Genomic DNA, 26362 nt, shown 5'->3' on the forward strand with positions numbered 1-26362 from the left:
TTGTTTTTGTTTTCTTTAGAAAAATCAAAAGTAGAATTGCTGAATCCCACACAGTAGTTTTCATTTTTTGAGGAACCTCCATACTATTTTGCATAATGGTTTTAACAGTTTACATTCCTACCAAGAATGCATGAAAAGTCCTTTTCCTCCACATGCTTAGGACTTATTTGTTTTCTTTTTGATAATAACCATTCTAATTGATGTGAGGTGGTATCTCACAGTGGTTTTGACTTGCATTTCCTTGATGATTACTTATGTTGAGCATCTTTTCATATGTCTGTTAGTTATCTGTGAATCTTCTTTGGAAAAAGGTCTATTCAGGTCCTCTGATCATTTTTAATTGGACTTTTTTTTATGGTAAATTGCATGAGTTCTTTTTATATTTTGAATATTATCAGATATGTCATTTGCAAATATCTTCTACCATTCAGTAGGCTACCTTTTAATTTTGTTAAGAGTTTTCTTGGCATGCAAAAACTTTTTAGTTTGATGTAGCCCATTTGTTTATTTTTGCTTTCGTTTCCCTTGCCTGAAGAGACGTATCAAAAAAAAAAAACACATTACTATGATCAGTGTCAAAGAGAGTACTGCCTATGCTTTCTTCTAGGAGTTTTAAGGTTCAGGTCTTACACTTAGGTTTGAAATACATTTTGAATTTATTTTTGCACATGGTGTGAGAAAGCAATACAATTTGACTCTTTTACATGTAGCTGTCCAGTTTTCCCAACACAGTTTTTTTAAGAAACTGTATATTCTTCCTTCTTTTGACATAGATTAATTGACCATATAAACGTGTGTTTATTTCTGGTTTTTCTATTCTGTTCCATTGATCTATGTGTCAGTTTCTGTGCCAGTTCCATACTGTTTTGACATTGGTAGCTTTGTAGTATAGTTTGGAACCAGAGCGTGTGATACCTCTATGTTCTTCTTCCTTAAGATTTTTTGGCTATTCAGCATCTATTGTGTTTCCATGCAAATTTTAAAATTATTTGTTCTAGTTCAATGAAAAATATCATTAGTATTTTGATGGGGTTTGTATTGAATCTATAGAATGCCTTGTGCTATATGGTCATGTTAACATTATTAATTCTCCCAGTCCATGAGCACAGTATATCTTTCCATTTGTTTGATCATTTGCAATTTTTTTATTAATGTCTTAAGGTTTGTCCACTTCAAGAAACAACCCATGGACTGTAGCCTGCCAGGCTCCTCCGTCCATGGCATTTTCCAGGCAAGAATACTGGAGTGGATTGCCATTTCCTTCTCCAGGGGATCTTCCCAACCCAGGGATTGAACCCAGGTTTCCTGTGTTGCAGACAGACTCTTTACCATCTGAACAATCAGGGGAGCTCCTCTGGAGAATCCCATGAACAGAGGAGTCTGGCAGGCTACAGTCCATAGGGTTGAAGAGTCAGACATGACTCAGTGACTAAACCACCACCACCACCAAGGTTTTCCACATACAGGTCTTTCACCTCCTTGGTTAGGTTTATTCTTTTTGATGCAAAATTGTAAATGGAATTGTGTTCTTAATTTCTCTTTCTGATACCTCATTGGTAGTGTATAGAAATGCAATATATTTGCATATTAATTTGTATCCTACAGTTTTGCTGAATTCAGGTTGCCTGCACCAGCGTCCTCAAGGTATAATGAACTCCCCAGAATGACTTCCACTGTCCTGGGGCGGGGGCGGGGCGGGGGGGGCGGGCGGTCCTCGCTGCCTCCTGTCTCTCCCGCAGGCGCTCCAAGGCCAGCAAGGGGGTCTGACCCAGCATCTTTTCTAATCACTGCCTCTGCCTTCGGTCTCAGCGCTTGGGAGACTCTGCAGGAGCCCCTGAAGAGCAGAGCCTCTGTTGCCCACAGCCCTGTGGCTCTCCTGAACACAAGCCCTGATGGCCTCCAAAGCCGGGTGTGCTGGGGCCTTGTGTTCTGGTACAGTGCCCGCAGGCGGGAGCGCCCACTACCGGGCTCCTTGGGGAGAACCTCTGCATTAGAAAAAATACCTCACTGATAATAAAAGAGATGGCAGTGGTCTCTCAGAAGCGAATGTCTAGGTACCCCGGAAAGCCATAGTATTATGTTTACGTGCTAATAACAGCCTGGCTTGTTCAAATATTACCTGAAAATCATCAGTGTAATATTTCCTCCAGCTCCTATTTGACACCTTGAGAAAGCCACTCTGGAAGACATTTTTGGTAGGCATATGTCATTCTCAAGATGAAAACCAGTGATTTAAACAATAAGTTATCCATACTCTAGCTAGATAACATAATACATAAAATAGGGTAAGTAAATAGATTCTATTTAAATAATAGGTCTAATAATCCTTTAAAATATGCCTCTTAAAGTCCATTAAGTATTAAGCTATTATTTTTTCAAGGAAAACATATTTGAAATTAGGTCTATGACTGCCATTATTTCATGCAAGCTCATGAATTTTTGTAATTGTGATATATATCATACTTACAGAAGTGTATAAAACATATATATTTCATCCAAATGTTCATGCATTAATCAAAACATGATGCTAAATTCTATAGCATGTCAAATCCATATTAAGTGAGAATGTTCAGAATTTACCTTAAATTGTTAGAATAAATCATTATCAGTTTTTAGATCTATTCACTCACCCATTCAAAAATTTATTATTGAATAGATGCTGTAAGTGTTGTAAAGATCTCTAAGTTAGGATTCTTACCTTCAAGAAGTTTTCATTTTGCTAGAGGATACAAGATACTTCCACATGATTTTTTTCAAATAACTCTGAGAGATAACTCTGTCTTCATGAGTGGATTCATGGAAGAGTTGAGCTTGAGGGATGAGTTTGATTCTTTGTCCCAGTGGGTCAGGAAGATCCCCTTGTATAGAAAATGGTAACCCACTCCAGCATTCCTGCCTGGAAAATTCCATGCCTGGTGGTCAACAGTCTATGGGGCCACAAAGAGCTGGAAGCAACTGAGCAACTCAGTGCACATGTGCGTGCACACACACACACACACATGGACAGGGGAATAGAAAAAAAAGTCTCAATGATTAGTGGAGGCTTCCCGGCTGGCTCAGTGATAAAGAATTTACCTGCCAGTGCAGGAGATGCAGGAAACACAGATTCGGTCTCTGTGTTGAGAAGATCCCCTGGAGTAGGAAGTGGCAACCCACTCCAGTATTCTTGCCTGTAAAATTCCATGGACAGAGGAGCCTGTTGGGCTATGTCCATGGGGTCACAAGGAGTCTGATTTGAATGAGCAGCCAAGCAGTAGGCACAATAACGAAGGTGTATGAATCTTCTTAGAACATAAATAAATAAACAGTGGAACAGCATGAACAAAGAACAGAAATAAAAAGACAAAAATTGTTTGGGAAATGGCAAGGAGCCCAGCTTACCTAAACTTACTGTGTCTATGGGAAAATGATGGAAGAGAAAGGGGAGATGGATTGAGATAGAGAGCAGTGAAAAGTTTGGACTTGTGTTTTAGTCACTGGGAAGCTTCTCAAAGTTTTTAATGCAAAGGTTGGATGGACCTGGAGATTATCCTCCTAAGTGAGTCAGGCAGAGAAAAACAAATACCATATAATATCACTTATATTTAAAATCTAAAATATGACACAAACGAACTTGTCTACAAAACAGAAACAGACTTGTAGACACAGAGAATAGACTTGTGGTTGCCAAGAGGAAGGGGAGGGGGAGGCTGAGGTTAGTAGATACAAATTATTATACATAGAATGGGTACACAAGGTCCTGCCATATAGTACAGGGAATTATCTCACTACCCTATAATAAACCATAATGGAAAATAATATAAAATATATATATATAACTGAATCATTTTGCTGTACACCATAAATTAACATTGTAAATCAACTATACTTCAATAAAATAAAATAAAAATTTTAAGTTTTTATGCAAGGGTCAAATGAATAAAACAGCCCTCTAGGAAGATTAACCCAGGAATAGAATATTAGATGAATACTGGGGGCAAGAAAGAGAGAAGCCAGAGAGACCAGTTAAGAAAGTAGTATAATAGATCAGGTCATAGAGGCTAAATTAAAGTGGAAGTCTTGAAAATGCAGAGGGAGAGCTAGTAAAAATCTTCATGTTAAAGTATTTTAACTTACACTTTTTCTTCTTGAAATAATCATAATTTGTATAGTTTGTTTCAGGCACTTAGCTAGGTGCCAAGGCTAAAGAGATAAAATACAGATCCTCTTTTCAAATATTCAATATAATAAAAATCAGTAGTAACATTTCAATCCTATAAAAAGTATTCACAATTCAATTCTACCAGACATTTAAGGAATAGATAGCTCCAATGCTATTTAAACTTTTCAAGGTTACAGGAAAAAAAGGAAGCATCCAATTATTTTTGTAAAACCAGTATAAGACTTAATACAAAAATTAAGCAAAGCCCTAAAAGAGATAAGTAATTATAGACCAATCTCACTTCCAAACAATACTACAAAATCTTGAATAAGCAGAATCAAGTAAACTATTAAAAGAAAACCATGCCATGACCAACTGAGGTTTCTAACAGGAGCATGAAGACAGCCCGTATTAGGAGATCTGTTAATATAACTCACTGCAACTGGGAGCATGCCTTCCCTCAGACCCCACTGTAAGAGTGAAGACGGATCCCAGGCCTCCCCTGTTCATCCAGAGATCAGGTATTGGATAACGTCACTTCATTTCTGCTTGCATGTCAGATTTGACCTGCATAGAGATGGCAGCCGATCTCTGTGAGCTCCAGGCAAAACCCCTTGCATCGGCCCAGTCTCCCAGCTCTACTCCCACAATCTGCAGGCTATCAGGAGGAATCCCATTCTGTCAGTGATGACAAAAAATCCTGATCTCCCAAGACTGTCCTCCCATAAGGTTTTCTATATATCCATTTGTCCCCAATCCTAATTCTCTTCAAACCCTGAAATCTTTCATTGAGTCCTCAGAAACCCACAGTCAGAAAAGCAACACCCACCACCTTTTCTCCCAGTATTCTTTTTGCTGCTTGTGCTAACTGAAACCTGGCTGTCTTCCCAAGATATCACCTTCTCTGCTGTGTTCTCAAGGGATGGCAGTCTTCTCTTGGGACCTTTGAGCCTAAAGGTATGACGAATAACCTTGACCTTACTGCTACTTTTTGCAGGCTAAAACCCTACCTATAAATCTCAAGTATTCTCTTATGGTTTGCAGTCATCTGTCTCTGTGCCTCTCCTTTTCATCCCTTGAAGCTTTCCGCTCCGGGTTCATTGTTAACACGCACAATGATCTTCGAGCATTTTCTTCTCTCATTTTCTTAACCTCCTCTACTTCAGTGACCTTGTCTTTCATCCTATCTTAGCTACTCATTCCTGTCATTAAACCTAGACCTTTTTAATAGTGAAAACTGCACTGCCTTCAGAAACTCAGTTTCAAAAATCCCACTATTTTCTGCCCCTCCACTTTGCTTCACATAATAAATATACAGAGAAAGAGACAAGAAGGGGGCAGGGCACAGCCTTTAAAAAGAATGACATAGCCATTGAGGACGTGACAAAAACTGGTTAGAATCAACTAGGTTCAAGATGGCAGACAAGTCAACTTCTGCTAGAACATTATTTATTTATTTTTTTAGTTGGAGTATAACTGCATTACAATATTGTGTTAGTTTCTGCTGTATAATGGAGTGAGTCAGCTATGTGTATACATATACCCCTTCTCTCTTGAATGTCCCTCCCGTCCTCCACATCCCACCCCTCTAGGTCATCTCAGAGCACTGAACTGCATTCCCTGTGCTATATGGCAGCTTCCCACCAGCTCTCTGTTTTAGACATGGTGGTGGATATAAGTCAATCCTACTCTCCCAATTTGTCTCACTCTCCCCTCCCCCGACTGTGTCCCCATGTCCCTTGTCTACATTTGCATCTCTACTCTTCTCCAAACAGCAACTCTATACCATCTTTCTAGATTCCATACATATGTGTTAATATATGATGTTTGTTTTTCTGACTTACTTCACTCTTTATGACAGACTCTAGGTCTGTCTACATCACTGCAAATGACCCAATTCCATTCCTTTTTATGGCTAAATAATATTCCATTGTATGTATGTACCACATCTTCTTTATCCATTCATCTGTCAGTGGACATCTAGGTTACTTCCATGTCCTGGCTATTGTAAATAGTGCTGTGGTTAACAAAGCAACTGACAAAGAATTACTCTCCAAAATATACAAGCAGCTCATGCAGCTCAATATCAAAACATACAAGCAACAACCCAATCAAAAAATGGGTGGAAGGCCTAAATAGATATTTCTCTAAAAAAGACATACAGATGGCCAGTGAAGACATGAAAAGATGCTCAGTATTGCTCATTATTATAGAAATGCAGATCATAACTACAAAGATGTATCACTTCACACCAGTCAGAATGGCCATCATCAAGAAATCTACAAACTATAAATGCTGGAGAATGTGTGGAGAAAAGGGAACCCTCTCACACTGTAAATGGGAATGTAAATTGTTGTGAATGTAATTCACAACCACTGTGAATTAAACTATGGAGGTTCCTTAAAAAACTAAAAAAAAAAATCACTTCTCAGCCTTTTGGCTAAGATCAAGTATAAAAAAACTAAAATTAGAACTACCATATGACCTAGGAATCCCACTATTGGGCACATACCCTGAGAAAACCATAATTCAAAAATGGTGCATGTATTCCTCTAGACCAGAGCCTCATCATACACTCATTATAATACATCAGCATGCTAAATAATGTCACAGGTGCTGTGACATTTCTGAGGCTAATCCTAAAAGGCCAAAAAGTGAGCAGTGATCCAATTCCTGGAAATCTCTGCCCATTTCTCAAAATAGTTTGGAATAATCCTCCCATCCATTCACCTATGAAATTACCCAACCTATATAAAGAGACAAAAGATGGATTACAGACTTTAAGCTGCTTAAAGACAGAGGAATAAAAGATAAGTTAATAAACTGGGGAAACAGGTAAAAGTATTAGAATTCCCCTGTGAGACTTAAAGCTTGACAATGTAGAGATGTTAGTTTGGGGGAAGAAATCTGCCAGCATCAAGTTTGGAAGCAAGAGCAGGAAATGCTGGCACTCGGGATCAAAGTTAAGGTTGACATTGCTGGAAACTTAATGAGAGCAGCTTAAGTCTGTGATCCATCCCTTACCTCTCTGTCTTCTGAGTACTTGCCTGGTAAAACCATTGCATTCACAACTGAACTTTCTGCCTACCTCCTATTTGTATCTTTACCACAGAATGTCACTGCAGAAAAATACACAGCCAAGTGGTTGGCCTCGTTTTAAATTCATGATCACTAACCTCAAGTGGGCCCTTAAATGCTAACCCTGATCACTATATTCCCTGAGTTCATTCTCTCTTCTCTAGACAATTATGTCACATTTTGTCCCCTTTACCCAAACCTCCAACACTTTCTTGTCCATCCTCAGTCTCAATTGATGACCCTGTTTCTTATTTCATTAAAAAAAAAAAATCAAAAGAATACTTCAGCGAAATATCATCATGTCTACTCATTCACTGACATCTCTGCTCAATGTACATTCTCTCCTTTGACTGAGGATTGACGGTTAAGCTCCTAGCCTAGGCCAACCTGTCCACCTGGGTACTATGTCTCATCCATTCTCATTTTCTCAAAGCCATTACCTCCAACCGTTCTCCCCTCCCTCTCCATCTGCATCAAATGGCCTGTAGATCATTCTTATCAGTATATGAACATACGGTAATTTCTCTCATCTTTAAAAAACAGTCTTTTGACCTCACAGCTTCTCACCAGTCACTGTCCCATTTCTCTATTCCACTTTATCACCATTTAAAGAATTATCTTTGTTAGTTGTCTGTAATTACTGTCTTCCCATTTGCTCCTGAACCACTTGTTTCTGTCCCACCTTCTACCAAGACTGCTCTTCTCGAGCTCGGCAATGCATTTCACATCGCCAAACCCAGTCATCACTTCTCAGCCCTCCTCATCTTATTTGACCTATCAGCAACCCTGAGCAGGGTTGATCACTCCCACCGTCTCTTTAAATATTCTTCTCAGCGGCTTCCCTTACTGGCTCCTCCTTCCTCCCTAGCCAGTCCTCCTCAGCCTCCTTTGCTCATTCCACCTAATCTACCTGATCTTTAAATGTTAGAGTAACCCATGGCTCAAGCTTTCATTTCTTCTCTTTTCTGTTTGCACTCATTCTCTTATTGATCTCATCCAGTTTCATGGCTTAAGTATTACTTATTCACTACTAATGCTCAAATTTATGTATGCTGCCTGGAGCCCTCCCCTGAATTCTGGGCTTCTGTACACAAATTCCTCCTTGACATCTTCACTTGGATATCTAGCAGACATCTCAAATTTGGAAGGTGCAAAGCCATCCTCTCATCACTTAACTTCACATGAGCCCAAAGAATGTTTCCCTAGGCTTTCGGGCCTCAGTTAATGAATGCTTCACTTTGCGGGCGTGCTCATCTGCCTCAGTCCTGTCTGACTCTTGGTGACCCTATGGACTGTAGCCCACCAGGTTCCTCTGTCCATGGGGTTCTCCATGGACAAGAATACTGGAGTGGGTTTCCATGCCCTCCTCCAGAGGATCTTCCCAACTCAGGGATCGAACCTACGTCTGTTAACGTCTCCTGCATTGACAGGCAGGTTCTTTACCACTCTAGTGCCACCTGGGGAGCCCATTCATGTACAAATTTAAAACTTGAGTCTCATCCTTAGTCTCCTCACATCCACGTCAAGTCTGCCAACAAATCCTGCTCCTTAAAAATGTATCCAGTATCATGTAATGTCTTATGATCTCCCTGCTACCAGTAAGGCCCAAGCCATCCTATACCTCGCTTGGACTGTTAAAATAGCTTCCTGTACAGTCTACTCGACAGGTTCGATTACGTCACTTCTCTGCTTAAAGTCCCTCCGAACGATTTCCTGTCTCACATGGAGTACAAGCTAAGGCGCCCACAGTGGCCTGTGAGACCACGCGTGATCTGGCCCTCTGTCACCTCTCTGATCATCTTCCTACTACTCTCACTGACCTGGGCTTCTCTTCCTCTCCCCATATGGGGACCACACCAGGCATGCCTCCACACCAGGACCTTCATCTTTGCTTGTGCAGTGCTGCTTCAGGATATTTCCAAAGCTTGTTTCCCTTAGAATTTTAGTCGGATATCATCAGGTCATGCTTTTTTAGTTGGAGGATGATCACTTTACAACGTTGTGTTAGTTCCCGCTGCGCAGCAACGTGAGTCAGCTGTGTATCCCCTCCATCTGGACCTCCCTCCCACCCACTGGTCATACTGTAGAAGCTGCAAGCCACTCCCCACACACATATATACATTCCCTACAGGTATACACTTTGCTTCCCCTGTAGCTTATATTATCATCTGACATAACATGTTTTATTTATTCACTGTCTGTCTTTAAACTCTAGAGATGTAAACTCCATGACAACAAGATTCTTTTCCATTTTCTTTCCTCAGTGTTGTATCCCCAAAACTTAGAACATAGACACATTATATGTCTCACCAATTTACTGAATGCATGAACAACTGAAGAGAAAGATCACTTGATTATTCCAATGGAGCTCACAATACATTTAATAAAATTTTTCATTATCTATGATAGGAATGATTCCATTAAAGACAATAACAACATTAAGATACCCACTATCATGGCTATCTTTTAACCTTGTCATAGAAAAAAAAAAAAAAGAAGATATATAAGAACTAGAAAAGGATGAGAAAAGTGCATGCTTATTTATGTAGATATAATCATTTAATTGAAAAACCAAGGAAAAGCAAATGAAAATCCTTATAAACAACAACAGAACTTGATAACTAGATACAAAATTGATATGTAAAAATAAATAGTCTTCTAAACTCCTGCTTAAATGTAGAAAGCTAGAAAGAATGTCATTCTCATCCTTACAGCAACAGTAAAGTTACAAAATCTGCAAAATAAATTTTTCTTGAGCTCAGTAGAGACCTGAGATCACAGGGCAACCAACCAAACTCTACAACCAGAAGAGGAGAACTAGCAATGTGCCTTTATAAAAATAAAGTAGTACTACATGACAACATACCAAAAACAAGTTTTTTTAAAAAAATGTTTTGAAACGAACCTGGGAAAAAAATCTGTAAATATCACAAAGATTTCATCTCTTTTATAAAAAGAGATCATAAATCAGTAAGCCAAAGACCAATAACTCCAGTTTTTAATGAAAAAAAAAAAAGGATATGGAGAGTTTACTGAAAAGTGAATTTTAAAATTGTGTAAAATTTTAAAAAGTGAAAAAATGCTGATCTTTACTCATGATAATAAAACTGTGAATGAAAAGTATTTGAAGAAATTTTTAGCTCTCAAATTGTCAAGTTTGATAATGCAATATGTTTGGTTAGCATGTGATGGTACAGTTATATCCCATGTATTACTGGTAAAAGACTAAATACAACCTCTAGAGAGAGTAGTCTGGCAGTTATAGAAATTTAAAGTGCACACAGCTTTGACCCATAATTCTGTGTTTACTCAATACATTCATTCTTTCATTTGCTTGTTCATTCTTTTACCTATTTACTAAGCATCTCTATGTGCTAAGCATTGTCTGAGGCACTGGAGATACAGCAGCAAATAAAACGAAGTCTCCACTCATGCAACTTATTCACTAGAGGGGAATCTAGACAGCTGCAAACATAAGCATATAACATGACATAATACATTATAATGTAATATGCAGTAAAATATGATATATATATATCCCACTGTGTATGAACAGAGAGTGATGGAATAGGACAATTCTACTTTAGATAGAATGGATAAAGAAGGCCTTTCAGAGGAGGTAACATTTCAGGAGAGACCTGGTTAAAGTAAGGCAGTGAACAGAAGCGTCTCTTGGTGGGGAGAAGGGTGAGGGACAATCCAGACTGAAGGAAGAACAAACGCAAAAGCCTTACAAATGCCTGAGTATTGATTTACAGTATTGTAACTATGAAAGGTTGCAAACAATTTAAATGTTCAACAAGGCATTTAGTGACTGGTTAAATTATGGTGTAATAGGTGAGACACTATTACACTATTAGCAATGAATAAAGCAACTCCATATGTACTAAAAAATAATAGTCAAGAGAATGAGAAGACTAGTTGCAGACTGGGATCAAATATTTGCAAAAAACACTTCTGATAAAGAACCTTATTCAAAATATACAAAGAACTCTTAAAACTAAACAATAAGAAAAGAAACAACCTAGTTTTAAAAAAAAGCCAGAGATCTGGAGATACATGTCACCAAATATCATATGATATTTGTGTCTCTGTGTCTGACTTAATTCACCTAGTATGGACAATCTCTAGGCCCATCCATGTGGCTACAAGTAGCATTATTTTGTTCTTTTTAGTGGTTGAGTAATATTCCGTTGTGTATATGTACTACATCTTCTTTATTCCTCCATCAGTAGACATTTACAGTTCCATATTTTGGCTATTGTAAATAGTGCTGCAGTGAACACTGAAGTGTGTTTATCTTTTCAAATGACGGTTTTCTCTGGCTATATGCCCAGGGGTGGGGTTGTTGGGTCATGTAGTAGTTTTATTTTTAGTTTCTTAAAGAACCTCCATACAGTTCTCCATAGTAGCTGTACCAGTTTACATCCCCAGCCACAGTATAGGAGGGTCGCCTTCTCTCCACATCCTCTCCAGCATTATCTCATCTGTTAAACAAGAAAACAGATCATGCACCCAACCTGGGCTGGTGATCTGTTTCACCCTAGATAATATACATGTTTCGATGCTGTTCTCTTGAAACATCCCACCCTCGCCTTCTCCCAGAGTCCACAAGTCTGTTCTATACATCTGAGTCTCTTTTTCTGTTTTGCATATAGGGTTATCTCACCAGCCCAGGTTGGGTGCATGAGACAAGTGCTCGGGCCTGGTGCATTGGGAAGACCCAGAGGGATCGGGTGGAGAGGGAGGTGGGAGGGGGGACTGGGATGGGGAATACATGTAAATCCATGGCTAATTCATTTCAGTGTATGACAAAAACCACTGCAATGATGTAAAGTAATTAGCCTCCAACTAATAAAAATAAATGGGAAAAAAAAAAAAAAGAAAACAGATCAGCATGAGTGACAGAGAGCTGAGATATGAGGGTAAGGTTGTGTCAGAGAAGTTTTTTAAATAGGTGGTTTAGATGTAAAGCTACAAGGGACTCTACTCAAATTGTTATGTAACTCACTTGACATTCCCAGCACAGATGATGAAATGCTGCAAGATGCAGGAACAGATTCACACAACTTTAAACTGCATGAAGTATTTGGTTTTTACTCCCAGTTTCTTAAATAAAAATTGCAGTGAATATATATATATGTACACATATATATACTTTGTATCTATATTATACATATTTTAATATATTTATATTATATTCATTTATATATTCCTATTGTTTATATATTAAATATAAATTAAATATTAATTATATGTTGTATATATACTTATAAATTTGATGTGGCCATTTTTAAAATTTGATATGGTCCTATCACTGAAATTATAATTTTATATTTTTCTTCAACTTAATTCATTCTTAATGGGATTAACCATAAAAAAAAATCCTTTTCCAGTAATTTTTGTCATCTGAATATGTATTGTCATCATTTTTATATCTTCTCATTCATTAAAACATAATTTTTGTATTGTCTTTCCATGTATAAATTGTCAGTTTTGAAATATGGTACTTTTTCTTTCCCCCAGCCACAGTGCAAGAGAGCCAAAGAAGGTAAACTTGAAAGGAGGAGGTTATTTGTGTAGTAAGGGAAAACAGTCTTCCAATTCTGCTATCTTCTGCTTTTCTCTCCTCTATGCCTAATGCAATTACATAACTGAAATGCACAAAAGTGACTCCATATCCTCTTTGCTCTTTAAAACAATGGAATCTATAAAAATTAAGATACTTTGTGTAACTTAAACCTTCTTTCATTAAAGTAAAAGTGTTAGTCACTCAGTCACGTCTGACTGTTTACAACCCCATGGACTGTAACTTCTGTCCACAGAATTCTAGAGGCAACAATACTGGAGTGGGTTGCCATTCCCTTCTCCTGACCCAGGGATTGAACCTGTGTCTCCTGTATTGCAAGCAGTTTCTTTACTGTCTGAGCCACCAGGGAAAATAAGCAAATTTTAAATAAGTGAGTTTTTTGCTTATATACAAAGCAGAAATGAACCCACAGACATAGAAAACTTATGGTTACCATAGGGGAAGGGGGAAAAGGATAAGTTAGAAAGTTGGGATTAACATATACATACTACCATATATAAAATAGATAACCAACAGGAACCTAATATATAGCATAGGGAACCATATTCAATATTTTGCAAAAACCTACAAGGGAAAATAACCTGGGAAAAATGTACATATGTATAACTGAACACAACATTGGAAACCATCCATACTTCAATTTAAAAAATGAGTATAATGCTCCCCTCCAGAAAATAAGTAGTTCTTTCAGATTTAACTGTTTTAAATTATTTTTTGCAACTATGCATAAAGATCCCTTTTCTTCTCTGAAGCACTTCAGATATATTAACTAAGAATTTAGACTTTTTCTGCTTTTCTAGAAAGATGAGCAAATAATATATTTAAGAAGGAAGCAAGTTCCTTAAAACTGAGCACTTCTTATGTATTCGTTAAAGAGTTATCTATAGATCTTGCTGGAGAACTTTTTTCTAATTAGCTGGCTTTTCAGACCAATAGTTTTGTCTTTATATTTTGTGCTCTCACCTGAACTTTGAAGGGCAGACATAAGTCATTTATTCTGTTTTTCAGTAGATATTTATTGGTCATCTACTTTGTGCCAAGCAGTGCTTTATTATATCACACTTTTTCAGTATAAACAGAGTTGAGATTTTTTTAAAGTATATCTGATTTACAATGTTGTGTTAATTTCTTCTGTATAGCAAAGTGATTCAGTTATACATATATATTCTTTTTTATATTCTTTTTCATTATGCTTTATCACAGGATATTGAATATAGTTCCCTATGCTATACAGTGAACCTTGTTTATCCATTCTGTATATAATAGTTCACATCTGCTAATCCCCAAATCCCAGTCCATCCCTCCCTCACTCCGCCTCAGCAACCACAAGTCTGTTCTCTATGTCTATGGTCTGCTTCTGTTTTGTAGGTAAGTTCACTTGTGTCATATTTTAGATTCCACATGTAAGTATGTCATATGATATTTGTCTTTCTCTATCTAACTTAATTCACTCAGTATGACACTCTCTGGGTCCATCCACATTACTACAGATGGCATTAATTCTTTTTTATGGCTGAGTAATATTCCATTGTACATCTGTATTGCATCTTCTTTATCCATTTCTCTGGCAATGATATGTTGCATTTTTTTTAAATGTATCGAAGTTTAGTTGATTTACAATGTTGTGTTAGTTTCAGGTGTAGAGCAAAGTGTGCTCTTATAAATACATATAATCCACTCTTTTCAGATTCTTTCCCATAGAGGTCATTACAGAGTGTTGAGTAGAGTTACCCATGCCATACAGTAGGTCCTCATAAGTTATTTATTTTATATGCAGTAGTGTGTATATGTCAACCCCAAACTTCCAGTTATCACCTGTCACATATTTTAAAGTAAATCCTAAGCTACAAGTCCTCAGGAAACATTACATATATACTATCTCCAAGATACCATGCAAGGCACAGGGATGAATATATTACTTTTCAGAAGAGAAGAGTCTATAATCTGAAGGCTACAAAAAATTGTGATTACATACTTATATTCAAACCACAAAAAATGTTTTCAAAACTGACTTCTTATCTGTAAGTCAAAATACATGTGCAGGTACGTAATGTACACACATTAATGATGCAAACTCTAACACAGAGATTCTCTGCTCCTCAAATTTTTGACCCGCCAATATCAAAGAATCAGAGTCTGACCATGGGAAACCCAACAGGCTTATTTTCCCTGATACAAGCACTTAAATGCATTTATATGTATTCTGTTAATGTCTTAGTGGTTTTGTTTTGTTTTTTTTCAGACCCTCTGCTCCCTCATAGTTGTTTGTTGTTTAGTCATTCAGTCTTGACCGACTCTTTGCAACCCCCCCTACCAGACTCCTCTGTCCATGAGATTCTCCAGGGAAGAATACTGGAGTGGGTTGCCATTTCCTCCTCCAGGGGATCTTCCTGACCCAGGGATTGAACCCACGTCTCTTGTGTTGGCAGGAGGATTCTTTACCACTGTGCCACCAGGGGGCCTGACTTAACTATATGTGTGTTGTCAGGCCTGAGGACCTCTTCCATCCTTGTCTGGGGGAGTGCTAACCTTCTCTCCTTTCATATAGCACTACTAATTGCTTTAACAAATTGTACGTAAAACTCTCATTTCTCCTCTGAAGACCAGGTGCTGGTGCAGAGAATCGTGCTGTGATTATAGATTGAGTCCTCCACTACAACCCTCTCCCCAGCCATGGACTCCTGAATCCATCTAACCTGAACACTACTACCAACTGGACCCCAGCATGTCACTCTCAAATGTGTACTTTTCACTCAGGTGGTACTCAGTGAATATCTGTTGAATGAATGACAACTGAAAAGGGATTACCAGTAGACAGACACAGTGTGTGTTCTACCCACTTTTGGAAAAGCCCTGTTCAAAATTTGTGTCATTTGAACAGTCAAGTAACATTCATCTTCTTCTCATTCATTTTTATACAAGGGGAATTTAAAATATGCTTAATCAAAAGTGTTCACTGAACAATTGGAGTGTTATTTGGGTTCTACAAACACCTTGGTTTTAGACCCAGAGGTGGTCTAAGCAGCATTTCAGAAGTCTTTGTGTATACTTTTTATTTCTCATTGTCCTCACCTTCTCTGAAAAGAATGGCTGACAACCTTTCCTTGTGATATCTGAGCTTTTAAGAATGTTGTTTTATCTATTTTTTATGACCAACCTTACACTTGTTAAGTGTAATTTTGACTTTATGTAACATAAAAAACCTGTGATAGGGTGCTCTGTGAATTAACAAGATTGGCTGGACAAAAGACAAGAAATCGTTTAAAAACAAATATTCACATTAAATACCTTGGATAGGTAGGCCTTCTGGGGATTTTTCTCTAATGCAACAAAAGCACACCATTTCTGTTTTCAGAAATAGTTCCTCTCAGATCCAGAGCTCGTCTAAAGCCATATTACATAAGTAAGGGCTTTGTTTGTACATTGGCATTTTACATCTTACAATCTTACTAAATCCTTTTTTGATCAATCTGATATTGAACAGATCTATATTGATTTCTTGTACACTTGTTTATGGTATTTGTTTTGCTATATCTAAGATTAAAAGCCAAATTAACAAGTGTAGTCAATTTTCTTAGTGATAAAGAAAAGTCCTCTAGTACCCTTAGACACATTCATCTAGGGATTAAAAAAAAACTTAAGTGAAGATGTTGTAATAAATGGATCGATTTATTCAATCACTGGGCGGAAGAACATTAGCTCTGGGAAAGGGCTTTCCTCTAAGAGCTTTAGTTACCGAGTTTCTCTTGTGTTGCACCAAATGATTTGCATTTTTAGAGAAATTTCATGTCTGCAGCGAGTTCCAGTGAAAACATGAATAAATTGCTTTTCTTTCTCTCTTTTTCTGACTTTATGAAGCTGAATCCATTAGGGGTTGAGTCAAAGTATAATGAAATAAAGGCAGCAACACACCCGATGGAAACCCTGGCTTAAGTTCTGCATTGCCCAAGCCGTTGTCTTGTTAGTGGTCTACAGGGAGATCCCTGGGGCATGTTGCAAATTTTTTAAACCACTACTTTAGAAACCATCTCTAGAAGACAAGAAAATAGACAAACAACAATTAGGAACTTGACAGGCTTTCCACAGCAATTCTTCACAAGGTCAAATAAATCCTTCTCTCTGAGCCTAACGCAGTACAACTACCTAAGATGCTTTCCTGTTACTCACCTTCCTTCTTTTTAATTCACTGGAGTGAGGGTGAATATGGCCTTGCCAATTGGTGCTAGTGGTAAAGAACCTACCTGCCAATGCAGGAGATGCAGGTTCTATTCCTGGGTTGAGAAGAGCCCATGGAGGCAGGCATGGCAACCCACTCCAGTATTCTTGCTTAGAGAATCCCATGGACAGAGGAGCCTGGCAGGCTACAGTCCATGGCGTCACAAAGAGTTGGACACAACTGAAGCAATTTAGCATGCATGAAATAGAATATGAAAAAGAATTTATATCTATGTATTATGTGTGTACAACTGAATTACTTTGCTGTGCCGCAGAAACTATCATGGCATTGTTCATCATCTACTCTTCAATAAAATGTATATCTGACAATAATTAGGATATGAGTTTTTTAATTTAAAAATTTTAAAAAGTTCTATCACATCCCCTCATACAAAATACACTCTCAATCCCATGGAAACAAATTTCATTTTTACTCATGATCTGAATGTTGCAGCTGAACAAAAGACAACCTGGTATCCTTCCTCCTTTTACCAAATGGGCTATTTTGCTCCAATGTTAAATAGTAGATATAAGAAAGAAGAAATTTATACAAAACAGTGAATCTCAAACTTTAGTGAGCAAGCAGTGACCTTGGTATCCTTTTAAAATGCAGATTCTGATTTACTAGATCTAGATAGGTAGATTTACAGGGTTTGGGAGGGAGAAGGGGGGTGGTTTCATAGAAAACAGTAATCTGATTTTGGTTATTCAATCTTGACCAGAAAAAAATGCAGAATCTGTAATGTGGCATTCACTGGAGAAATTTTTAAAATTGTATGAAGACATCAGCACTATATTTATGATAAATAAATAAAATGATTAAGATAATTAAGAAAGTGCCAGGGCAGATTGATATATGTGGATCAGATACTCTCATTAAAAGATTAGATATCCAGAAAAAGAAATGCAGGATAATTCTTTGTCAATTCTGTGTCAATTCTTCATCCAGTCTGGCTCCATTCTGTATTTAAGATAATGATGCTTAAGGCAGAAAAAGAACCTATAATTTTGAGTTTGAATATACTTCTGATCCTTGTATAAATTTTAATAGGCTTCACATGTTAACAGAAGCCTTTGAAAATGGAATTGCTATGTACCAGAACCCATAATGGTATGACCTAAATCAAATCCCTTACAATTTTACAGTGGAAGTGAGAAATAGATTCAAGGGACTAGATCTGATAGACAGAGTTCCTCATGAACTATGGATGGAGGTTCATGACATTGTACAGGAGACAGAGATCAAGACCATCCCCCAGCAAAAGAAAAATGGCTGTCTGAGGAGGCCTTACAAATAGCTGAGAAAAGAAAAGAAGTGAAAGGCAAAAGAGAAAGGAAAAGATATACCCATTTGAATGCAGAGTTCCAAAGGATAGCAAGGAGAGATAAGAAAGCCTTCCTCAGTGATCAGTGCAAAGAAATAGAGGAAAGCAATAGAATGGGAAAGACTAGAGATCTCTTCAAGAAAATGAGAGATTATCTAAAAAAAAGAAAAAAAAAAAGAAAACAAACCAAAAAAAGAAAATGAGAGATACCAAGGGAACATTTCGTACAAAGATGGGAACAATAAAGGTCAGAAATGGTATGGACCTAACAGAAGCAGAAGATATTAAGAAGAGGTGGCAAGAATATACAGAAGAACTATACAAAAACGATCTTCACGACCCAGATAATCACAATGGTATGATCACTCACCTAGAGTCAGACATCCTGGAGTATGAAGTCAAGTGGGTCTTAGAAAGCATCACTACGAACAAAGCTAGTGGAGGTGATGAAATTCCAGTTGAGCTATTTCAAATCCTAAAAGATGATGCTGTGAAAGTGCTGCACTCAATATGTCGGCAAATTTGGAAAACTCAGCAGTGGCCACAGGATTGGAAAAGGTCCGTTTTCATTCCAGTCCCTTAGAAAGGCAGTGCCAAAGAACGTTCTAACTACCACACAATTGCACTCATCTCACAAGCTAGTAAAGTAACGCTCAAAATTCTCCAAGTCAGGCTTCAACAATATGTGAACCATGAACTTGCAGATGTTCAAGCTGGTTTTAGAAAAGGCAAAGGAACCAGAGATCAAATGGCCAACATCCACTGGATTATCAAAAAAGCAAGAGAGTTCCAGAAAAACATCTATTTCTGCTTTATTGACTATGCCAAAGCCTTTGACTGTGTGGATTACCACAAATTGTGGAAAATTCTAGAGTTGAGAATACCAGACCACCTGATCTGCCTCTTGAGAAATCTGTATGCAGGTCAGGAAGCAACAGTTAGAACTGTACATAGAGCAACGATCTGGTTCCAAATCAGGAAAGGGGTACATCAAGGCTGTATATTGTCACCCTGCCTATTTAACTTACATGCAGTGTACATCATGAGAAACGCTGGGCTGGATGAAGCACAAGCTGGAATCAACATTGCCAGGAGAAATATCATTAACCTCAGATATGCAGATGACACCATCCTTATGGCAGAAAGTGAAGAGAAACTAAGGAGCCTCTTGATGAAAGTGAAAGAGGAGAGCAAAAAAGTTGGCTTAAACGTTCAGAAAACTAAGATCATGGCATCTGGTCCCATCACATCATGGCAAATAGATGGAGAAACAGTGACCGACTGTATTTTTTGGGCTCCAAAATCACCACAATGGTAACTGCAGTCATGAAATTAAAAGACACTTGCTCCTTGGAAGAAAAGCTATGACCAACCTAGATAGCATGCTAAAAAGCAGAGACATTACTTTGCCAGCAAAGGTCCATTTAGTCAAGGCTGTGGTTTTTCCGGTGGTTATGTATGGTTGTGAGAGTTGGACTATAAAGAAAGCTGAGCGCTGAAGACTTGATGCTTTTGAATTGTAACATTGGAGAAGATTCTTGAGAGTTCCTTGGACTGCAAGGCGATCCAACCAGTTCATCCTAAAGGAAATTAGTCCTGAATATTCATTGGAAAGACTGATGTTGAAGCTGACACTCCAATACTTTGGCCACCTGATGTGAAGAACTAACTCATTTGAAAAGACCCTGATCCTGGGAAAGATTGAAGGCATGAGGAGAAGGGGACGACAGAGGATGAGATGGCTGGATGGCATCACTGACTCAATGGACACGAGTTTGAGTAAACTCTGGGAGTTGGTGATGGACAGGGAGGCCTGGCGTGCTGCAGTCCATGGGGTCACAAAGAGTCGGACACGACTGAGCGACTAAACTGAGCTGAACTGAAAACTTGTAATATAAAAGGCTACAGGTCAGTTTAAGAGCATCTACCAAATCTACCCAAACTTAAAAGATGTGTCCTGCTTTAAAATTTGTCATATCTTGACCTTTATACTCATGATAGAATAACCGCATCATGATTTCTGCCTCAAAACACCAATGGAACAGATCACCTTGTTTGTTAACAAAAAGTAGGAAAGTATTACCAATAAAATGCTGATGGTTTTATTTTGGTCAAGGGTGGGTATTGTTTGGTTGGTTTTCATTATTGTTTTTGTTTTGTTTGGTAAAGTGGGACTAACTCTGCAATCTCAGGCTTTTGTTTACAGAATTGTTATAGACTATAAAATGAGAAGTTCCATGAATGACAAACCAGTATTACCAAAAACAGGGGTGGAGTGAAAAAAGAGAAAAGGTGAAAAAAAAAGAGAATCAAGAGAAAAAAGAAGCATCAGATCATATAGTACCATCAGGTATGTTGGCACTTAAACCATGCTTCACATGGCCAAACTGCTGGCATTTGCACCTTGTGATTACTGTATGCAGTTTCTTTCTCACACTCACACAAAATCCATTCTCACACTTTGCTCTGTATCCCGGGAGACTGACTTCAGACTGCATCTCACAATTTCATTGCCTTCTGTCTTCCTAGTTTGGATTTATCCAAAGTAGTCATCAGCCGGGGATCAGAGGTTAGGTGGTAAAAAGGTCAGGAGTTATTCACTTACCCCTGACTTCAGCTCAGTTCCGACATCTGTGGCACCCCAGCCGCTGCTTCTAGGCTCGGTTGGGTGAGCCCTGTTCTAAATTTTCATCCCTCACTCCTGAGCCCAATAACACCCTCCTCTTCCCCTTTACTCTTGACCTGGGGAAGATAATGGCATGGCATCCTTCCACTGCCAGTTACTGAGTGCCTCGGCATCCCCTGTTGTTCAAGTTCTGCTCTTATCTCTCTCTTTTTTAAAAACTTATTTTAATGGGAGAATAATTACAGTATTGTGATTGTTGTGCCGTATATCAACAGGAATCGGCCCTAGGCATACATACATCCCCTCGCTCCTGAGCCCCCCTCCCACCTCCCTCCACCCCACCCCGCCAAGCTGTCACAGAGCGCTGGCTTAGCATGCCCTGTGTCATAAACCAACTTCCACTGGATATTTTCCATGTGGTAATGTATATGTTTCAGTGCTATTCTCTCAAAGCATCCCACCCTCTCCTTCTTCCGCTGAGTCCAGAAGTCTCTTCTCTGTGTCTCCTTTGCTGCCCTTCACGTAGGCTCATCGGTACCACCTTTCTAGATTCCATATGTGTGTGTTAGTATATGATATTTGTCTTTCTCGCTCTGACTTACTGCAGAACTCTGTATAATAGGTTCTAGGTTCATCCACCTCATCAGAAAGAACTCTGTATAATAGGTTCTAGGTTCATCCACCTCATCAGAATTGACTCAAATACGTTTCTTTTTGCAGCTAAGTAATATTCCCTGTTCTATGCACCACGACTTGCTTATCCATTCATCTGCCGGGGGCCGTCTAGGTGGCTTCCATGTCCTATCCTGTAGACAGTGCTGCAGTGAACACTGGGGTACCTGTGTTTTTTTCAGTTCCGATTTCCTGGGTGTGCATGCGCAGAAGTGGAATTTCTGGGTTGTATGGTAGTTTTATTTCCAGTGTTTTAAGGAACCTCCACACTGTTCTCTACAGTGGTTGCATCAGTTTCCACCACCAGTGTAAGCGGGCTCCCTGCTCTCCACGCCCTCTTCAGCGTTTATTGCCCTTGTCTCCTAATGGCCACTTCATAATGTCTCTTCAGAACCCCAGTTGTGCCGTCTGCTTCCTCCCGACTGATGCCCACTCCTCCTCCATTGTGAGTATCAAATGAAGTGGCTAAAGGCGAGTGAGCACAAGGAATATTAGGAAGCTTCGACTTGCTGAAGAGTGCAGTTGATGAGAGAACAGTGCTAATGAGGCCATAATGTGTGTCTGGCTGCGCTCCAGGCTCACAGGCTGTGTCTCTGACCCGCCGTTTTACACACCATCAGTTACAAGGAGGACCACGCCCAAAAGGACATGCAAGTCTGTGCCAACCCATCACCACTCCTGGGAATAATCATTCAGAGATGAGCCGTTCAGTTAAGATAGCTTCAAAATCATCTTGGTTCCCAAAGGAAAGCTTTTGTAATGTGATTCTAGTGAACATTTTATATAGGTTATTTTAAATAATAAAACCATCCCTGTCAATATCTTTGTCAAAGATCTAATTTCATTTTGTTAATCTGTAGCTCATTCCTAATGACATAGGTTAAAAGTCAAGTTTATTAAAATATGCCCTATATTGGCAATTGGACTCAGGATTGTAAGTATATATATATACATTCAACTCACTTCTTGAACATTTTTCTGCTTTGTGATTAACTGAATGAAATGATATAATGCTGTCGAGAGGATAAGCAGTTAAATTTTAATTTATTTATTTAAAGTGATTTTCTGATTATCAAGGGTGAATGACAAATTTCAGTATGTATACTCTGTTCTCAATACAGTTACCTTCTAAAACCACATTGTAATAGGCCATTGCAGATGTAGTACTGTGTTAATGCTGATACACTGGGCTTACTTCCATGGTGTTAATTCTATATGATCTGAATACATGGGGCAGAGGTAGTGACTTCTCCATTTTTTGGAAATCAGTTTCTGAGACACTCTACTCTCAGCATGAAAAAGAGCTATTTCTACTAAAATTGAATCTATGGCTTTAAGTAAATTGTGCTGCAATGAAAAAGTAAAATATAAGCTCCTCATTAACAATGTCATAATGCTGCAATCACCCAGAAGATAGGAGCAGTTTTCATACATGGTATTTATTCTTAATCATTTTCATAAAACACAATCTGAATTTTATTTTTTAACAAAACCCTTTGAGACATTTTGATAAGGTCAACAGAAAGCACAGTCTTTCAACATGAGGTGATCAACTTTTTGACAATAGCAGGACCAGCAGACCTAATGGAGGAATAGCCTGCAGGGTCCAGCTAAATATAATATACGAACGTAATCAACCTCTATGATGACTATTCAGAAGTAATCCCTTTAGCTTTGAACTGCAACACATATTTCAACAAGGCAAAAACCTTATGAAGAAATTCTCTGCAGACCACACTGATACAATACAGCCTTCATACCCTGCTCGATGTGTTTGCTGCTTATAGTGAGTTTTAAATTTAAGGTAATGACTGCTGTATATTCATGTGAGCATACAACGATACTTTTGATTTGTTGTGGAAAGGTTGAATCCATTACCAGGGGTCTAGTCTATAAACTCTGACACAACCTTTACGTATGAGTTATTATTTACCCTTTTCTAGTAAGGCCACTAAAGATGTTTTGCATGACAAAATGATAAAATTTCATTCACCTTTTCAGCCACAGAACTGCCAGGTAACATCTTTTCCATTTCAATTTATACGCACTTACAGAAAGCATTTTAAAAATCTCATTTGTGTATAATACTGTATTATATGGAAATTATATGCCATTGTCTTCATGTAAAGGAATGGGATTGTAGGTTTATCGCAGTTCAGCATCGTTGACTTATTCTATTGCTCTTTGGTACAAGGTTAGGCTAAAAGCTGGTGAAATCAGATCCTTTTCTTGCCCACTTATGGGAATCTATGCTTTGAGAGTCTTTGGTTCAGATGGTAAAGAATCTGCGTGCAATGCAGGAGACCCAGGTTTAATTCCTGGGTGGGGTAGATCCCATGGAGAAGGGAACAGCAAACCACTCCAGTATTCTTGCCTGGAGAATTCCAGGGAGAGAGGAGCCTGGCGGGCTACAATCCATGGGGTCTCAAGGAGCTGGACACAACTAACACTTTCACTTTCACTGTTAATAACAAGGAGGTGCCTGTTTCTGTTGAAATTGTAAGCAGTGTAAGCAAACACCACACTCTCAAATTTGCACTGTTTCTGGTCTCCCTTGCTGGAGTGATATGGGTCCTAATCTTCCAGCTTCCTTGAAGACCTCCAGGTCAAACATCTCAAATCATACCTTAAGTCAGACCTACAGCAGGAAAACTAGGTCAGGAATCAAATTAAGTGCTTTTGCAAGATGGAGCCAAGAGTCAACCATCCCATGATCCTCACCTTATTGCAAGTGAACAGAAATCTCCAAACACCTGGATGATAACTTCAAATGTTCCTTTATGTAAGTTAACCTTTGTTAAGGTTTCCTATGACAGTGTGAAAAAAGATGTCCCTTTCAACATAGGGGACTGGAATGCAAAAGTAGGAAGTGAAGAGATACCTGAAGTAACAGGCAATTTTGGTCTTGGAGTACAAAATGAAGAAAGGCAAAAGCTAACAGAATTTTGCCAACAGAACACACTGATCATAGCAAACACCCTCTTCCTACAACACAAGACACGACTCTACACATGGACATCACCAGATGGCCAACACTGAAATCAGATTGGTTATATTCTTTGCAGCCAAAGATGGAGAAGCTTTATACAGTCAACAAAAACAAGACCAGGAACTGACCATGGCTCAGATCATGAACTCCTTAAATTGAGGAAAGTAGGGAAAACCATTAGGCCATTCAGGCCTAATTAAATCCCTTATGATTATCCAGTGGAAGTGACAAATAGATTCAAGAGATTAGATCTGATAGAGTGCCTGAAAAACTATGGATGGAGGTTCATTGTATAGGAGGCCATGATCAAAACCATCCCAAGAAAAAGAAAATCAAAAAGGCAAAGTGATTGTCTGAGGAGGCCTTACAAATATCTGAGAAAAGAAAAGAAGCAAAAGGCAAAGGAGAAAAGGAAAGATATATCTACCTGAATGCAGAGTTCCAAAGAATAGCAAGCAGAGATTTAAAAAAAAAAAAAAAAAAAAACAACCTTCCTAAGTGAACAATGCAAAAAAATAGAGGAAAACAACAGAATGGGAAAGACTAGAGATCTCTTCAAAAATATGAGATACCAAGGGGACATTCCATGCAAAGATGGGAACAATAAAGGACAGAAATGGTATGGACCTAACAGAAGCAGAGGATATTAAGAAGAGGTGGCAAGAATACACAGAAGACCTGTACAAAAACGACCTTAATGACCCAGATAACCACGATGGTGTGATCACTCACCTAGAGCCAGACGTCCTAGAGTACAAAGTCAAATGGGCCTTAGGAAGCGTCACTACAAACAAAGCTAGTGGAGGTGATGGAATTCCAGTTGAGCTATTTCAAATCCTAAAAGATGATGCTGTGAAAGTGCTGCACTCAATATGCCAGCAAATTTGGAAAACTCAGCAGTGGCCACAGGACTGGAAAAGGTCAGTTTTCATTCCAATCTCAGAGAAAGGCAATGCCAAAGAATGTTCAAACTACTGCACAATTGCACTCATCTCACACGCTAGCAAAGTAATGCTCAAAATTTTCCAAGCTAGGCTTCAACAGTACTTGAACCGAGAACTTCCAGATGGTCAAGCTGGATTTAGAAAAGGCAGAGGAACCAGAGATCAAATTGCCAACATCTGTTGGGCCATAGAATAAACAAGAGAATTCCAGAAAAACATTTACTTCTGCTTCGTGGACTATGCTAAGCCTTAGACTGTGGATCACAGCAAACTGTAGAAAATTCTTAAAGAGATGGGAATACCAGACCACTTGACCTGCCTCCTGAGAAACCTGTATGCAGGTCAAGAGGCAACAGTTAGAACTGGTCATGGAACAACAGACTGGTTTCAAATTGGGAAAGGAGTACATCAAGGCTGTACACTGTCACCCTGCTTGTTGAACTTCTATGCAGAGTACATCATGAGAAATGCTGGGCTGGAAGAAGCACAAGCTGGACTCAAGACTGCCGGGAGAAATATCAATAACCTCAGATATGGAGATGACACCATCCTAATGGCAAAAAATGAAGAGGAACTAAAGAGCCTCTTAAGTGAAAGTGAAAAAGGAGAGTGAAAAAGCTGGCTTGGAAACTCAGCATTCAAAAAATTATAATCATGGCATCTGATCCCATCACTTCATGGAAAATAGATAGGGAAACAATGGAAATAGTGGCAGACTTATTTTCTTGGGCTCCAAAATCTCTGCAGATGGTGACTGCAGCCATAAAATTAAAAGATGCTTG

At 38.6% G+C, this 26362-nt stretch overlaps 1 protein-coding gene and 1 non-coding gene across 4 annotated transcripts in view; one reads left to right on the forward strand and one right to left on the reverse strand.

The window, feature by feature from the left end:
- Positions 1–26362, forward strand: part of TTC29 (tetratricopeptide repeat domain 29) — a 244286-nt gene that overhangs the window by 212474 nt on the left and 5450 nt on the right. The window contains exon 12 of one of the 3 annotated variants that reach the window (XR_002315255.2): positions 20556–20699. The exons of 1 other annotated variant lie outside the window; for it this stretch is intronic. Coding sequence is in view for 1 of the 2 variants with exons in the window: in XM_020901272.2 (XP_020756931.1) it covers positions 15412–15443 (32 nt within the window). In the remaining variant the exon portion in view is untranslated. Of the gene's footprint in view, positions 1–15411; positions 16649–20555; positions 20700–26362 lie in introns of those variants that run through there. One more of the 3 variants, XM_020901272.2, reaches the window with a different exon arrangement.
- Positions 15240–15360, reverse strand: LOC139037908 (U6atac minor spliceosomal RNA). Its single transcript, XR_011490856.1, has one exon. It is a non-coding gene; the product is annotated as a U6atac minor spliceosomal RNA (small nuclear RNA).

The sequence above is a fragment of the Odocoileus virginianus genome, chromosome 12 (genome assembly GCF_023699985.2).
Source record: "Odocoileus virginianus isolate 20LAN1187 ecotype Illinois chromosome 12, Ovbor_1.2, whole genome shotgun sequence".
Taxonomy (NCBI): domain Eukaryota; kingdom Metazoa; phylum Chordata; class Mammalia; order Artiodactyla; family Cervidae; genus Odocoileus; species Odocoileus virginianus.